General features: G+C 41.1%; 1 protein-coding gene across 1 annotated transcript; it reads right to left on the reverse strand.

Annotated features, from left to right (window-relative positions):
- Nucleotides 1-730: 730 nt before the first annotated feature.
- On the reverse strand, nucleotides 731-10,458 carry pitrm1 (pitrilysin metallopeptidase 1). The gene is made up of 26 exons (XM_088429646.1): nucleotides 10,184-10,458; nucleotides 9,054-9,162; nucleotides 8,831-8,937; nucleotides 8,608-8,759; nucleotides 7,723-7,837; nucleotides 7,551-7,647; nucleotides 7,312-7,472; nucleotides 7,118-7,244; nucleotides 6,956-7,044; nucleotides 6,124-6,252; nucleotides 5,940-6,053; nucleotides 5,161-5,257; nucleotides 4,962-5,096; nucleotides 4,706-4,844; nucleotides 4,470-4,586; nucleotides 4,213-4,342; nucleotides 3,740-3,860; nucleotides 3,426-3,668; nucleotides 3,257-3,357; nucleotides 3,059-3,179; nucleotides 2,931-2,981; nucleotides 2,635-2,747; nucleotides 2,433-2,558; nucleotides 1,379-1,524; nucleotides 1,210-1,312; nucleotides 731-929 (listed from the first exon to the last, which is right to left on the reverse strand). Exons 1-26 carry the CDS (start codon nucleotides 10,228-10,230, stop codon nucleotides 836-838), a joined length of 3,084 nt encoding a protein of 1,027 aa, XP_088285772.1. The 5' UTR covers nucleotides 10,231-10,458; the 3' UTR covers nucleotides 731-835.
- Nucleotides 10,459-16,399: the final 5,941 nt, after the last annotated feature.

Raw genomic sequence — 16,399 nt, forward strand, 5'->3', positions numbered from 1 at the left:
TTTTTTTTTTTTTTTTTTAACCACAATCAGTTGAAAAAAAACACAAAGTCATCGGTTGTTTTTTTCCTCTCTATTACCTCCTCCAAGGAAACGAGGGTTTGAATTCTTTAATAAAAAGGCTTTTAAGTGTTGGATAAAAACTGTGTTTTTGGAGTCATTTATTTACATGGTGATATACATTAATTTAACTAATATGTAAGGCAGATTTAAAGGGCAACTCAGTTAGTTTTTTTAATCGTGCATGATCAAAATTGTTAAACCACAGCAAACATGCTTTAATTTTTAAAAATTGAAGTATTTTGTTGATATACTACAAACAATATTGAAGCATATGCAGTAAATTTATTTATTTGAATACATTTATAGAAATATTGGCCCATCTTGTGATAGGATTGGTCGTGATGAGAAAATGAAGCTTCATGAAGCATCTGTGTTGTTTTTTTGCTTCTCTAGATGGTGCTTTTGGTTTAAAAATAAAAACAAGTGGAAAGGATATGTATGAAATTCCCCTGCTTCTTTGAAGCAAGAGCGCCATCTAGAGGAGGCAAAAAATATCAAGTGCTTCATGAAGCGCCGTTTGTCAATCACAACGGATTGCTTGTTTTTAAACTCTGATTGGTCTCAAAAATAGTGTTTGTGTATAGCCTATTCTTAACCTTCTTCTTCTGTGGTATTTTTGAGTAACCGAGGCGAAAATAAACACTAGCGTTGTAACTCAAAAAAAAAAAAGTTGTGTCACCTTGGTCACCAAAATCTTTTGGTGTTCTATTTCAAAATGATAATTTATTCACCTTGTTGCATGAATATGTACAGGATGTTTTGACAAAGGCGCCGTTTACTTCACCACCCATGACGGATCTTTCTGGATGGCGTCGTTCTCCGGGCCCAGGATGGAAACGCCGCACGTCTTCTTCCCCACGCTCAGATACCTGCGGCAAAAACAAGTCAGAATTGCGTAATAGCAAAAATTGTCATAAAAATTACTGCGAGGATCATTTTTTAATGCATGTTTATATTTATTTTTCTTACTAGAAGTTTTACATTTGCATTGTATTGCATGGTGTAATCTACTTAATTTTGGGCACATTTCTACAATATTATAATGCTACAATTACTTGCTTTAAAAAGCAGTATTAAATATTTTGTTGTTTATTTTTGGAAATGTTGAACAATAAGTTTAAGAAAGAAGGAGATGCATCGAGTTCAAACCTCTCAGCCACGTGCAGCAGGTTTTCCCGAGTTACGTCAAAGAGTCGTCGGCGGTGTTGCTGCTTCATTTCGTCGGTGATTCCGCTCAGGAAGACGGACATTCCTGAGTCAAAAACAAAAAAGTATCGTCAGCCTTTGGGTATGCTCCAAAATGGGCAGCGTCGGTTACCTTTGTTGGAGGGCGCCACGGGCGAGTCGACGGCGGAAAAAACCGACAGCTTGGCTTCGTCGATGTCCTGCTGGTTGAACTTGGCCGACTTGGCCCAGTCCACGCCTTTGCTGAAGGCGGCGAGCGTCTGGACCGAGTTGGGATCCCTTTCACCAACCCGATGAAGGAGAATAAGCTTTTGGTGTCCACGTTCCCCCCCCGAAACAAAAACGGCTCTGACGCATCGAACGTTACTAGTATAAAATGGCGGCACGATGGAGTGGAAAGCATTTGGTGAGAGATCGGACCTTCTTCCGAATTGAGCAGAATAAGGCTCCACAGCTGTGTGCAACAGCTTTCTGGCATGCAGTAAATATTTTAATGGAGATCATGCAGTCTTCTGGTAGTTACTAATTAGCATAGTCAGCATTAAAGCTAAAAGAATCGGACAAAGGTTATCGCAGGACTTTATAGTTATACCTGATATATTTGTATAATTTTTGGGCGAATGTTTATAGATGTCTTTTTGATGTCGCTAACATTTCTTTTTGTTTACTATTTTTGTGTTTTTACACTTCATAGCTATTGGTGCTTCAAAAATTAAGTCAAAATAGCAATTTTTTGTTTTCAAAAACGCAACCTTTACTACATTGGTATTTGTTAATGAGCAAACCTTTTGCAGCCAAGTAGCGATTTTACGTATTTATTTTTTAAAATAAACAAACTAAAAAAAAGGGAACAAAAAAGGTCAATCTATGATTTTGGTTGCTGCGGGTATTTTGAGCAAACTAACCTGCGATAAATTAGCGAAAACTGTACTTCAAAATAACGTTTCCAAAACATCATGTTACATTTTAGCAAATTTCATATTTTGTCAAAAATTAACTCTATTGGTCAGTCATCATGACTGGGTGCTAATTTGACAAATTATTGACCATAAACCCTGTCTAAACTGCTGAAAATGGCTTCCTCAGTTCCACGGCGCTAATGCTTGAACAAATTTGCGATTTTTGGGGTCTCCTGAAAAGCGATGAGAACAACCGTGTCTAAACGTATTAAATAAACATCCGGTCACCTGTAAGAGTAAAACGAGAAGAGGCCTCCTCCGCCCATCTTGGCTCCGCCCCCGTAGGCCCCGCCCTTCTCTCGGATCTCCCCGTGGAGAAACTTGGCAGTCATCATCCTTGCCAACACGCACAGACTGGCGAAAGAAAAAGAAGTCGTTTGGAAATGCTTCCCCAGACTCTGTCCGTCATGTCGATTATTTGAAAGAAAACCTGGCAAAGTCCTGGTGGCCGTAAGGGACGGTGCGGATGGACTCGCTGACAAAATTGACAGGGAATGGCAGCTGGAAGAAAGTCTTCATGTGACAAGGTTGGAAATTTGTGTCCTTGAAAAAGGAAGGGAGATTTCATCATAACACAACAATGTATGTAAATAGACTTTGAAAAAAAAAATGTTGAAGCTCCGTTGTTGGATAAAAGGGAACTTGTGAATGTATTCAGGATGCATTCTCAAATTCTGAGCAAAGCTAGATGATTGATTTTGAGGAAAGATGAAAACAAAAACCTACAGCCACAAGTGCCTTGCTGGCTCCGGAGACGTTGAGGACATCTAGCGGCCTCTAAAGGATAAACGTGACATTGCATCAACATTCCGCCTGGCTCTTTCTAAGCACAAAGCGGTTTGTCAGTCTCGCACCTGGACGACGTTTGATCGCACGGCTTTGAAGTTCTTCCTGTTGGTGGCCACGTCCTTGATGAAGCTCTCCACATGGGCCAGCGACTCGGACGCCGCCTGAGGAGTGGCGTTGATGGCACATCTGTAGCAACGATGCAAAGTAAAAATTTTTTTGCCATGCCATGGGTGGCAAATCAGGAACGTGGAGGTGAGAGGAACCTCATGTTGTTGGGGTTGAAGAGGTGCTTCTTGATCCTAGGTAGCATGCGGATAACTGGGGTCAGGTCCGACATCTCAGCTATCCTCTTCATGAACTTCACCTGAGGACGGCAGATTGAGACCGATCGCGGATGAAGGACATTTCTTCAAATGTCTCCAGTTACGCTACCTGGTCCATCCCATCAAAGGTTTCGAGGAGCTCCCCGGCCGGCGTCAGGTGGTGCCCGGCCCGGGTCATGGCGTACACGTGGCCGGAGTAGGAGATCCCATTGGCCAGCTCCTGCGCCGACATCATCACCAGCACTCGCAAACGCTCTTGGTCATCAAAGCGGGGACTGCTGAAGATGTCACCCCACAACCGGAACATTTCAGGGAGGTTCCTCTCCAAGCACGAGGAGGACAGGAGGACGCCCTGAGAGCATTGAGGCCTCCACGTCACGTTTTTGTAGTTATTACGGGTCAGGCGAGTCAAGTCAAGCTGACCTGCTCAAACATGTCCATGTGGGAGCAGTCAGGGATGACTTGGGGGGACACGGACATGCCTCCGGTCCTCAGCTCCATCCGCTGGGCCTGCTGACGGTAGTCCATAGAACCGCAACCCATCCTGAGCACAAAAAAATAAAACAACTACTGTTGAAGAACTAATGAGCACATTTGTGCATGTAAAATTAAATTGCAGATTTTTCCCATGGAAAAAATATTACAAAGGAAAAGGAAAAAGAGAAAAAAGGTAAAATTTTTGGGTTCAGGGGACAAAAAATATTTTGTTTTGCTTTTTTATACATAAAAATACAAACATTTCTATAGCAGAAAACTTTCAAAATATAACTCTTTGGGGGGCGCTTTTTTAATGATTAAGAGGTAAACAAATTTAAGTACGTATTTTTTTGAGGGGGTCTATATTTAAATTATTAGTATTATTTTTTTTAGATCGTTTTCGGGTGAAGTAAACTGACTGGGTGATGACGCTGCAGAAGAGCGGCACATAGAGCTTCAGGTCCTCAGGCAAGGTGTTGAGGCTGCACATGGCCCGGAAGTACACCAAGCCGTTGGTGGGCTGCTCGCACAACTGGAGTGGAACGCCGTCTGAGTATCGGAAAACACCCCGCCCCAAAAAAAACTAGCGTGAAGATTTCGACCAATCAAAATCCAACAGAAAGATAATATCATAAAATACATCAGCAAGTAGGAAGAAAGTGAAGCTGTGCAGTACCTGCTTTGGTCATGTGTACAGGAGTGACAGGTATGGTGGGCGCAATGTCGGACACTTTGAGCGCGGGCAGACAGGACGCGTCCTGCTTTTGACTTTGAGCCTCCAGCAGCTGAAGACCTGAAATAAGAGGACCAGGCGATGGCACATAGCTGGAAAAATACTCAAGTTGGAGCATTAGTAAGTCAAGGTATGCAATGGGCCCCTCGGGAATGCTAATTCTGCGTAAATCTCAGCACCTCTTTCGTAAATGTCCTTCTTGTCGTTATCTGATAGAGCGTCGATCTTCTCTTGTAGTTTGCACTGCTCGGCCGAGGCCTGCTTGTCCAGGTAGGAGGCATCGGGACTCATGGAGAGGGTCAGTTTGTGGGTGTTTTCCTGGTATGTTATGAAAGCATCCAATTTCAAAGCGAGGAAAAAGAATAAATAAATATCAAAAAGCAAGCAAACGTTAATATGATTTCATTTGTGAACCGCGGTGTCCCTCATACCAACCTTAAAGTAGTGTCGGACTTTGTCCTGGAGGAACCGCGGGTTCTCCTGCAGGGCTCGTCTGAACTTGTGGACGCTGTCGTTGATCTGTAGCAGCTCCACCGGGTCGCCATCGTGGTTCCACGAAGACGCGATGTACTACAAAAGCAGGAGCCGGTTCGACAAAAACAAACCTGGCCGGCTCAGAAATCACTCTGCTCACCGAGGCTAAAGAGAGACCAAAGTTGCTGGACTGGTGCTTCATCTGGATCTCCAGCTTGTGCAGGAGGGCCTCGATCCTCTCGTCCTCGAAGCCAGTCCTGAGGAGAGAGGCAAATATGGAAACCAGGACTGGCAATTCAAATTTGCTAGAAAACACTTCTTCACTAGCACCAGCATGAGACTATCACAAAGCCAGCTTTGGTCCAGTGGTTCTCAAATTGGCGTTTAGCTGCTCCCGGGTGTACATGAAGGCACCTAACATGAAACTTCAAATGGGGTTGCTGCAAACCTTATTTAGTGCCTTTCCATGCCGTGACAGGATGTTTCTTTTCAAATTAAGAGCAAATTAATTGGAAATTAATTGGAACCTGATGCAACTTGCTCAATTGTGTTTTAGCACCTCATTTACTAAACATTGTATGCATTTTTTTTTGTTAAGTTGCGCAATGTCATTAGTGATGCAATTTTCCACAAGGATAATCAAAAATACAACAGATGAGGTTACAAATTCTACATTCTGGAGTTGATGAGTAAAATATGCCTACAGATACCATGAGAAACAATAGCACCAAAATTTAACACATCAGACATGGATGGCACAACACTCTTTCAAATATTACAAGCAATTTAAGCCAGCAATTTTCTTCACAACGTAAATTAAAAATAAGTATTTAAACTTGGTTGGCTTCCACTAATTTTGATTGTAAATATATTCTTGAAAATTTCACACATCAAAAGGTTGAATCGCTCATGATAGAAAACAATCCCATTTCGCCTTACTGGATGATGTCGTCGATGGTTTTGTGGATGATGTTCTTGACTTTTTCAGCGTCCTCTTCCGCCATCCCCTGCAGGCCGATGCTGAACGACGCCTCCTTGGTGCTGCCGTCGTACCTGCGCGACGCAAAGCAACATCGCGCTCGATTCCTGATTCAAATGTTCCGTTTCCACCCGCTCGTCTCACCCGACCACCGAGGAGAAGTCCGTTCCAATTTTGGGCTCGATGAGGGCTTTGTAGAACGGGGCGTTGGGGCCGGATGTCATCAGAGAAGAAAGCAGGCTGAGGGTGAAGGCTTCGAAGGTGTCGGTGATGCTGCGGGTGAAAAGGCACGTTTGAGTTTTAGGCTTTGGGAAATCATCTTCACATCCTGAATACACGTTGCACAGGGCAAAGTATGTTTTTTCCAGATTTCGGGTGCCAAATATGTGAACTTAAAAAACAAAGCTGCACGCTAGACAAAATAATCAAATTTGCTTCAATACACAAATTACAAATTAGGGGCTTTGATGATGATGCAAATATTGCAGCCTACAAGAGTGATGTTAAATAACGATATTGATCTGATACTATATTAGCCCAAACATACGTGCTTTTGTTCTTTTTTAGGCAGGAAATATTTTATGATACTAACATGATAACATACTTTAGGCATGTCCTGATACAAGATTAGCCAGAAAAGTGCATCGATGCATATTGGTGTATCTCCAAAATTTTTGATAAAAGCACAAACATACAGCGGTTCTTTAATTTAATTTGTATTTAATTTGATTCAAATGCAGAGCAGTCTCATGTTTGAGGTTGAATTCATGTGCACTTTGGAATAAATTAAGTGATATGTTTTTTTATACTCTTGCTGACTAATGTTCTACGTATAAATCAGGTGTCTGAACTCCAGGGGAGCTTTGGAGTCTATGATATTTCAGACATAATTAATAAATGCCTCTGTCAAAATCATTTTCTTCCCTACTGTCTCAAATTGAAAAGACACGAAGCAGGAGAATCACTGTGATCTTACTCTCCCAGCAGGAAGCTGACACACAGCGTGTTCTGTCGAGCGGCGTCGGGAGCCATGGCGTCTGGACTGCAGGTCACGTGCTCTTCTCTCTGAACGTTCAAATAAACCCGTCAAATCTTGTGACGCGAACGTAGCCTCCGCACGCCGATTTTGAGAGCTCACGGGGCTTGTCCAGATCGGCTGCGATGGGACTTGGGTGTTGGGGTGGATTCGCTCAAATTTGGACAGTGCCTCCTCGTCAATCTGCTTCAGGTGTTGCTCCAGTGGAAGGTCTCCGTATGTGAAGAACCTGACGACAGAGTTGGAGGTTCAGGAGAGAAATAACAGAAGCGGTGATGTGTGTGTTTGTGTGTTACCTGGCATTGCTGGGGTGGTAGTGCGTGGCGTGGAAGTGCTTGAGCTGCTCCCAGGTGAGGTCGGGGATGGCCAGTGGCTCGCCGCCGGACACCACTGAGTACGTGTGGTCAGGATAAAGTTTGTTTTGGAGGTGTTGCGCATACAAGCGCTCATTGTCCGACTGCCAGGAAGCAAACGCCGGCAGTCAATCATCTCAGCCGGTTTCAATTTCAGCTGAACAAACAGGAACGGGACTCACAAAGGCTCCTTTCATCTCGTTGAAGACGACACCTTTGAAGATGAGGGGCGAGCTAGCGTCGCTGGGGTTTTCGTTCTCCAGCCTCCAGCCCTCCTGCCTGGAAAGTTCTCGCTTAGGACAGGGGAAGGAAAACAAAACCAAAAAACACAACCTAAAAGTTTCAAACACTCACCAGAAGTCCTGCTCGCGTAAGCAAGGGAAGAAGACGGCATCCAGGTAGACGGACAGAAGATTTTGGAAGTCTTTTGCATTTTGCGTGGAGAATGGATACATGGTGTAGTCGCTGGCTGTTGGCAAGGGGACACCGCATTTAGTCATTTTAAATGTTGGGTTTATTAACTCATTCACTTCTAGCTTAGTTCAAATGGACTTTTGACATAAATAGTTGTCAGTGGGAGTGAATAACTTGGGAGGGGAAGGGGTCTATTTTTCTACTACATCTATTGTTTTTTTTTTGTTTTTTTTTACTATAAAACCGAAATAAGTAGTTTGTTAAAATGATCTGCAAAGAATTAATTAATTAATTAATCAATTGTCAGTAATGGACTATCAAATTAATTGCCTTTTTTTTGCTACATAATCAAGTACAGTAATTATTTAGACTCAAGAGTCATTGTTTAAAAATTGTCTAAAATCTTCTTGTTCAATTATCTTTTTTGTTCAATTAAAATAAAACATTTGCAATCCTCTGCTTTATTCTTTCAAAACAATAAGCAATAAACAATAAAAATAAACAATAAACAATCAAGCAATAAGTAAGTTGCTTTTGTTATTTTCAATAATATTAATATTTGTTGATATATGTAATATATACGTTAATATTACTTTATTGTTAATTAATTAACTAATATTACTTTATTATTAATAATGCTATTGTTGAAGTGTCATTGAGTTGTTTGACTAAACAAGATCAATAATATCAATAATAGATGAATAATCAGTTCTCAAGGAAAACATGCCTTAGTAATGCACTTTGTTTGATTAATCATTTAAATAATCTGTAGAATAATTGATTCTAAAAATCTTAACTGGTGACAGCCCTAGTTTTAATATATACCTGTGAAGGCGTTCATGAAGGTGGACAACGACCTATTGAGCATTTTGAAGAATGGATCCCTGCACGGGTACTTTTGGGAGCCGCACAGCACCGTGTGTTCCAAGATGTGAGGGACCCCCGTGCTGTCCATGGGGGTGGTCCGGAATTGCACACTAAAAATGCAAAAAAAAAAAAAAATGAGTGGTGCACATATAGTGTGATTTATTTAAATATTTCTGGGCACCTGAATAGATTGTTGGAATCATCCCTGGCAGCGTGAAGGTACTGAGCTCCTGTTTTGTCATGAGTCAGCTTGATGGCAGTGAGGAACAAGTCAGGAACCGCCACAACCTGCAAATATCGCAAGATTTAAAGTTTCAGTACATAAGATATATGTCATGTCTACCAATCAGTTCATCTATTCTTTCTGAGATTATAGTTTACCCAGCCCAACTGAGTGATCGCACCTCTTTAACAGTAAACCCATGGATGCGTTGGCCAGCTGTGTATTGAAGAGCCTTGTCTACTGCTGCTGCTGTGCTCCTCTGTCTCCAAGACAGATGTGGGCCTTTTAAACTAGATTAAGAAGAAAAGTTATGAATTTGAGTATATTCACAAACAGACAGCACACACTGATTCAAGCATGCTCTAAAATATGTGAAACCTGGAAAGAAATAATGAAAACGCACTCTGGTCAAGGAAGGTATAAACTTCAGTTCTCACTTCCACAAATGAGTGATTGGATCAAGTGTCCTTAAAAAAATCAATCAATCTTGTGTTGGCTTTGGGTATAATTAAGTGATAACAGTTTTCCCAGTAAACATATACTGTGCGTCAGTGTTCCTAAAATCCTTAGAGTTGAAGCAAACTTCTCAAAAAGTATTCCAATATATTCTTTACATCCCTAGCAGATTAAACAAACACATTTGATTTATATTGCATTTGTGGATTAAGATAAGTAACTAAATATTGTTTATCTATCTCAGGGGGCGGGCTTTTTTGTTCTTGCTGACTGAAAATGACATCACAGTTGTTCAGAGCTCAGGTAACATCCAATCGTAGCTCAACGTAGAAATATCACATGACCTAAGTCAGAAAAAAGCTGAGCTGTGATTGGCTGTTACCTGAGCCTCGAGTAACGGTGTTGTCGGTTTCTGTTAACACTTCAGCAAGAAGGTTAAAAACAAACTAAAAAAACTAGGATTGTGTTGCTTAGTTCATATTCCATAGATTCAACTGTAATATATACATATTTAAACTCGTGATAGCGCATAGAACACACTGGAAAGAAAAAATGGGTTAACTTCCCCTTTAAATGTTCACTTCAATCGATTTATCATCGCTCTAGTTAAGTCTATTGTTGCATTCACAGACTATCCGAAATCTCACATCCACAGATAACAAATGACTTACCAAACTGTCCTTAACATTAACTTCAATTGTATGTTAACTAGTCATCTATATTTTAAAAACTTGGTCACGGCTTCACTAAGCAAAAACAAATAACAAACTGTTACTGTCACTGTCCATGTGTTATTTTAGCACATTTCATGAGACGATGCTACGTGGGTAGGTAGCCAATGCTTGGCTAACTTACCGGACATGTCGAAGTTTCTCGAGAACCGCCTTCGTCTGGCGAAACATGGCGAGCTAAATTATCTTGTTGCTCATAAGATAGACCGTCCTCCGTGCTGTGCTCCAATGTACACAACTGTTACCCTGGAATTGAATAATAATGTCAGCCAAGTGACATTACAGCATCCCGTGTCCTCTCATGCCGTCCAATTCGCAAACCGAGCGGCCATATTGGGTTGAGGGACAGATGACTGAGCGCAGATCTCACAAAAAGTGTCAACGCAGGTACACAAATGTTCACGCAATGTCGCTTGCATCCAGTACTGATAGAAATCTGCGGCGCCGGTATTTGCCCTTCCGCGAACAACCCAAAAGCATCCCTGCTTGTGATTTGTCAACTTGAAAGAAAGGCAACATTTGATTGGCTAACTCTCACTGTACGCCATTTTAACTTGGATAGGTTACATATTACGTTCGCTCGTTCTTTAGGAATATTCATGTAACCCTAGCGTGGAATTAAGAAACTTGAACCAAACTTAAAAATAAATGTTCCTGTCTTTTAAGAGCTGATGCAACAATTTTCTCTAAATGTGTGTGTAATTACAAAGTTTATAACAACGCGTAAATGAACGCCTTTATTCAAACGTAGTTTCATAACTTCTCCAGCAGATGTCCCTGTATAACCATTTAATTTTCTCAATGCGTCTTTCGAATCATTTCTCTAGCGCCATTATATTCTCACATGCGTCTTATGTACGTAGTAAATGCTAAATAATTAAAATTAAACAGACTTATCTATATTTCACGACTCTAAAATATACTACATTATATTACTTTCTGGAATCTATACAACTCGAAATTATGCTATGAGATGATGAAACAGAATTACTCTACAGTATTGCATTTTATTATACGCGGTATATGCGGGTAAATGTAACTACTGAATGAGTCTACATGGAGAGCTTTTACTCATTGGGCTTGATCAGTACAGTGAACACCCACACAAAAACAATTGGTCATGTACAGTATTGTAATCAACCTTTGAGGAGGCCACAGAATGCCCCCCCCAGTGGCACACATGTATACTGTAGTTATGAATCATTTAGCAGCAAGCTAATTGCCAACCTGCTCTCCTCGGAGATGATATTAGAGCCCAACATGCTTTGACTGCACACTCACTCCAAGCCAGAAGCTCCACTCTCTCACTCGCTGTCTTTGGATATCTTCCTTGTGTTCTCGCTGACAGCGAGTGGGAGTTTTTTTTTTTTCTCCTTTTCCCTGGCGGCGTGAATAGGAAGTTGGAGACATTGCCTCTTTGCTGCCTCCAGTCTGTTGGGTCATTATCTGCCAAAATTCTGCATGGCTCGCTCACATAATAGCTAGTGGAATTCGGGCTGGAAATGTCCCTCATGTCTTGCTACTCCAAACTGATAGGATCATTATAGGACACTTCACATGACTTGCAGGTATTTTCAAGTATGTCTAAATGACATTTCTTTCAAATGAGACAAACTGTATTATTCCTTTTCTCAAAAGGAGGTCTTAATAATACACCTGGGGCCTGTGTTTGCTAGAATGGCCCAATGATCATGAATGACAAGCTTATTATCGCAAATTTCTTGAAATGGTGGTGTGAAATTGCTTTGTTTTAAGCGTGGATTTGTCTTGTGAGGTGAGTGTGCGCTCATCCCGCCCCATGCACCGCTGAGCCAATTATTGGCTTGGCTTTGATTTGAATAACAATTTGGCTGTACTGTGCATTATGTCTTGTTTCTACCAGCGGAATGCTAATATTTGCTAACACAGGAGCTTTCCTTATCGTTCAGGTTTGACACGATAGCGCTTGGTACGGCCTAAATACTGTAATTTACAGAATTGTGACATCGCATTCGGACAAATTTTAGAATTTTAGAGTATTTTGAATAAAGCCACAGATTCAGGTCGTCTAGCATATTGTGATCCAAACATTGAAAAGCCAATTTCCCCCGTATAATTCATGTCATTTGGTGTCATGTACTGTATGTAGTAGCCTCTCGGTGTATAGGCCACTTGGTGGGTCAAGCATTGTTGTACTATGAGTGCTATTTCCACCAGATTTTTATAAAGGTCTGCACTGTCCAGATGCTGGCGTTAAGTCATCCATCAGTGTCGGACTGAAAACAAAACCCTCAAAAACCCACATTGTCTTTGCTATATAGTTTTTTTTATCCAAGAGGTGAGTGACAGTTGGCTGGGCGCTGACATCCCCCTCCTCACCGAAAGCACTGAAAGCATATTTCATGCTGAGATATTGTAGATGACTGTCCGCGCTGGTGGAAAAGAGGCTTGGAAATACAATTTCCAGAGACTGGAGGCACTTGAAATGCCAGTTGAACAAAAGATTTTACGGTACAATCAATGAAAGCGCAGAGAGGAATACAAGCAGAGTTAATGAGACGAGACACACGCTGGACAAGACAAGTATATGATTGGCTAGCTAGACATAAGGGGAAAAGGGCATGGCCAATCAAAGGTCACATGGCAGATAACATGAGATGTGCATTATGTCCCTTCAAGTATGTGTATGCACAGGTCACATAGTAGATGACAAGGTGTATGTACAAGTCACTTGATGTGTGTGCTATGCATGCCACATTACATGATTTATGGACGGGTCAGATGATATGCGCGTGTTATATGCACATACCGCATGGGGTATGTACTGTACATCACAAGGTGTATACAAGTCACATTCTATATGCACATCATATGGTGTAAATATGGTGCATGGTCTGTGCATGTCCAATGGCTATTAGCATGTCACATGGTCCATACACATCATGCGGTGTATGCACTTTTCATGCGGAGTATATACAATAAGTGTGTATATACAATAAAGTGTGTACAGGTCTCATGGTGTATACTGTATGTACATATTACATAGTATGTGCGCATGACACATGGTTTATGCACATCATATGGTGTACAGATGTCACATTTAGTATGCACTCATAAGTCACGTCACCTAGGTCACAGGGTGTATACGTCTGACATGGTATATGGACAAAGCGCACATTGTATACACATCACACAAAATGCACAACATGTTATTTGCATGCCACGTGATATGTGCAGGTTTCACGGTGCATACATACACATAACATAGTATAATTTATGCACATGAAAAGTGGTGAACGCAATGTATAGTATGCACGTGTAACGTGGTATATACACTCACAACACACACAGGATGTATATATGACTGTAGTATGCACATGTCACATAGGGGATCCACATCACAGGGTGTATGGTCCTCTCACTGTTTAGCGTACCCCATTAGAGCTTCATAGTGGCATATTGCTGTAAACAGTAATGATGATAATAATAATGATGATGATAAATGTGGAGTTGCTGTTTGGCTATATTTCACCCTAAAATGTGTTATTGGGAGTCTAATTAATACTTTTATGATATTAAGTATTCATTTGCTTGGAGGCATGAAGTCCCAGCAGGCTCTTAGGTTGGCTATTAGTACAGCCATTAGCAATCTTCTTTTTGCTGGATTCTTTTCCTTAGTGCACATGTTGTATGGAAATTTGGGCCGGCGGCATCCCATCTGCCTCCGACCCTCCCTCTCTTCTGACCGCCCTCACCCGCGGGGCCAATTAGGGCGTAGGAGCTAAATGAAGCGTGGTGGCAAAGTGTGTTTACTTTGAAACCTGGCTGTTAATTTGGAGAGCTGGCTCCTATCAGAGAGCGTCTGGATTTGGAACGGGGAGGACTTTCATGTCGATCCTGCAGGTTTTGTTGTTTTTAGCTGAATGACGAATTCAATCGTGTACACACGTGAACTACATGTACGTGTAGTACACATGTACGTGTACTACATGTAGTGCGCTGCTTCTTAAATGTCATTACAAAAATGCAAATGCCAAATCTTTAACTCTGCATTGTCTTGACTTTGGACCTTTTTTGCAAGAATATATATGACTAATTTAAAAGCTAACATTGTAACTAATTAACTCACTCACCGAATAAATACCTACCAAGCTGACTAACTCCTTGGACAGCCTTAAGCAACTCACTTACTAATTAACTAAATGACTAACTCATTGACTACTTAACTGATTGAATAACCAATTACTAAATTAAAGTCACCAATCAACAGACTCACTGATTGAATAATCACTTCAGACGAACTAACTAACTAACTAAACCGATTCACTGAAAAACAAACTTTTTATGTATGTTAACAGGCTCAATAACTCACTGACTAATGAATAAAATGACTGAGTAACAAACTAGTCAAATGACGAAAACGGATTACTGAACAATTTGACTGAGCAACTAACTAACTAACTAACTAACTAAACCGATTAACTGAAAAACAAACTTTTTATGTATGTTAACAGGCTCAATAACTCACTGACTAATGAATAAAATGACCGAGTAACAAACTAGTCAAATGACGAAAACGGATTACTGAACAATTTGACTGAGCAACTAACTAACTAACTAACTAACTAACTAACTAACTAACTAACTAACTAACTAAGTGTGCAACTATCAACTGTAACTTACTGCATAATAAGTCACCAATCAACTCACTCATTCACTCACTAACTAAATAAATGAATGGGTGAATGAATGAATGACTTACTGGCTACCCAATTATGAGACAGAATATTCTGACTGTCTAACCAACCGACTACTTCCCTGATTTGTGGTTGGTGAAGTTCCTAAAAAAGCATCAACGAAAAACCATACTCCGATGACTAGGCCTGGGACCAACTTCAATGCAAATAGAGCCTCATGCCCATATATGGACAAGCTTCTTACAAAAGAAGTGTGGCCAGAGGAAGAGAAGCTGGTGCTGAATGCTGAGCGGCCGAAGCCGCCGCGACGCCTTCGCACCTGCTTCGTCCCGCCTGTAACCTTGTTGCATATTTCATGCGGCCCACATGTTTCTGTGTCCACTTTCACGAAGCCCAATAGAAGACGGGGGTTGTAATTCTGCCACCTTCTTTTATTTATTTTATTGTTTTGCATCAACACGCTGCACGACCATGTCAATTAAGGATGCGCAGCTCATCACGGCAGCAAAACGCTTCTGCAAGTCTCTCCTTCAATTATCCACAGAGGTTTTAATAGACGCCAATATTATTGTATGCTTTGATAATGATGATGAGGAGGAGGATGAGGAAGGAGGGGGAAGATACCTCCTCACCCAAAAAGCTGCATTTGTCATGAGCATACGGCAGTAAAAACCACAATGGTTGGCACTCATGTTCATCCGCTATGACTACCATGTCATATAAATAAATATATTGATTTACTAACTTAAGCTTGTTTGCAATAAATAACATGACTACCTTAAATGTAATTACAAAGAAATGACTGAATAATTGATGAACTAGTTGACCAAATGATGACTACCAACAAACTAAACCGCTTGCCTAAGTAACTAGATAAAAATGGAATAGCTAACACACTGGTTGAGCAACTAACTGGCTAACTCGTTTGTTCGCTTGTTGACGACCATCCTCGCTCACTCACGAACTAGCTAGCTCACTCGCTAACTAATTTGAGAACTGATGAAAACCCAATGACGACAAATTGACAACATACAGCTGAATTTCTAACTAACTGACAAAACTCATTAATAGTTTGACAAGCTAGCAAACATTTTGGTCGGCGTACAATTATTTTTGTTATCATTTTATTGTTCTGTCAGCAGTACCAAGGTGAGCGTCGGCTAACAAGTTTACATGAAAGACACATGGAGGGTAAAGGAGATGGAGGACTCATGTCATGTCTTCGATTGAATTGATATTGAGGGCGTCTGTCGAGAAAGAAGGCAGCGCTCACAAACACTGCCTAATAGTGCGCAATGGTGCGTGTGCCTGCTCATACATGATTCATGGCCGCGCTTCAGTCAACAGGTTACACATTCATATGTATATATACAGTACGGTGTGTATATTTATAGGTGTCACATTGAATCAAGTGAAGGTGGCAGTAAATAAGCACACCTTGGCCTCATTACCGCAACCAAGGACAAAGCACAGGCAACAACATTTGAAAATACACAGCTAACTAGCTAGCTTACTAACACGCTCACTGTGTTAGTTTCCAGGGGTGAAACGAGTCCTTGAGTAATTCGAGTAAGTCGGTTCAAAAGAGGACAAACCTCGCACCCCCGACGACATCATTAACAAGTCATGACGCAGCTAGCTAGCTAGTTAGCTAACACCCTGGT

Source organism: Hippichthys cyanospilos, chromosome 12, assembly GCF_059441005.1.
Source record: "Hippichthys cyanospilos isolate Australia breed blue-spotted pipefish chromosome 12, RoL_Hcya_1.0, whole genome shotgun sequence".
In the NCBI taxonomy this organism is placed as follows: domain Eukaryota; kingdom Metazoa; phylum Chordata; class Actinopteri; order Syngnathiformes; family Syngnathidae; genus Hippichthys; species Hippichthys cyanospilos.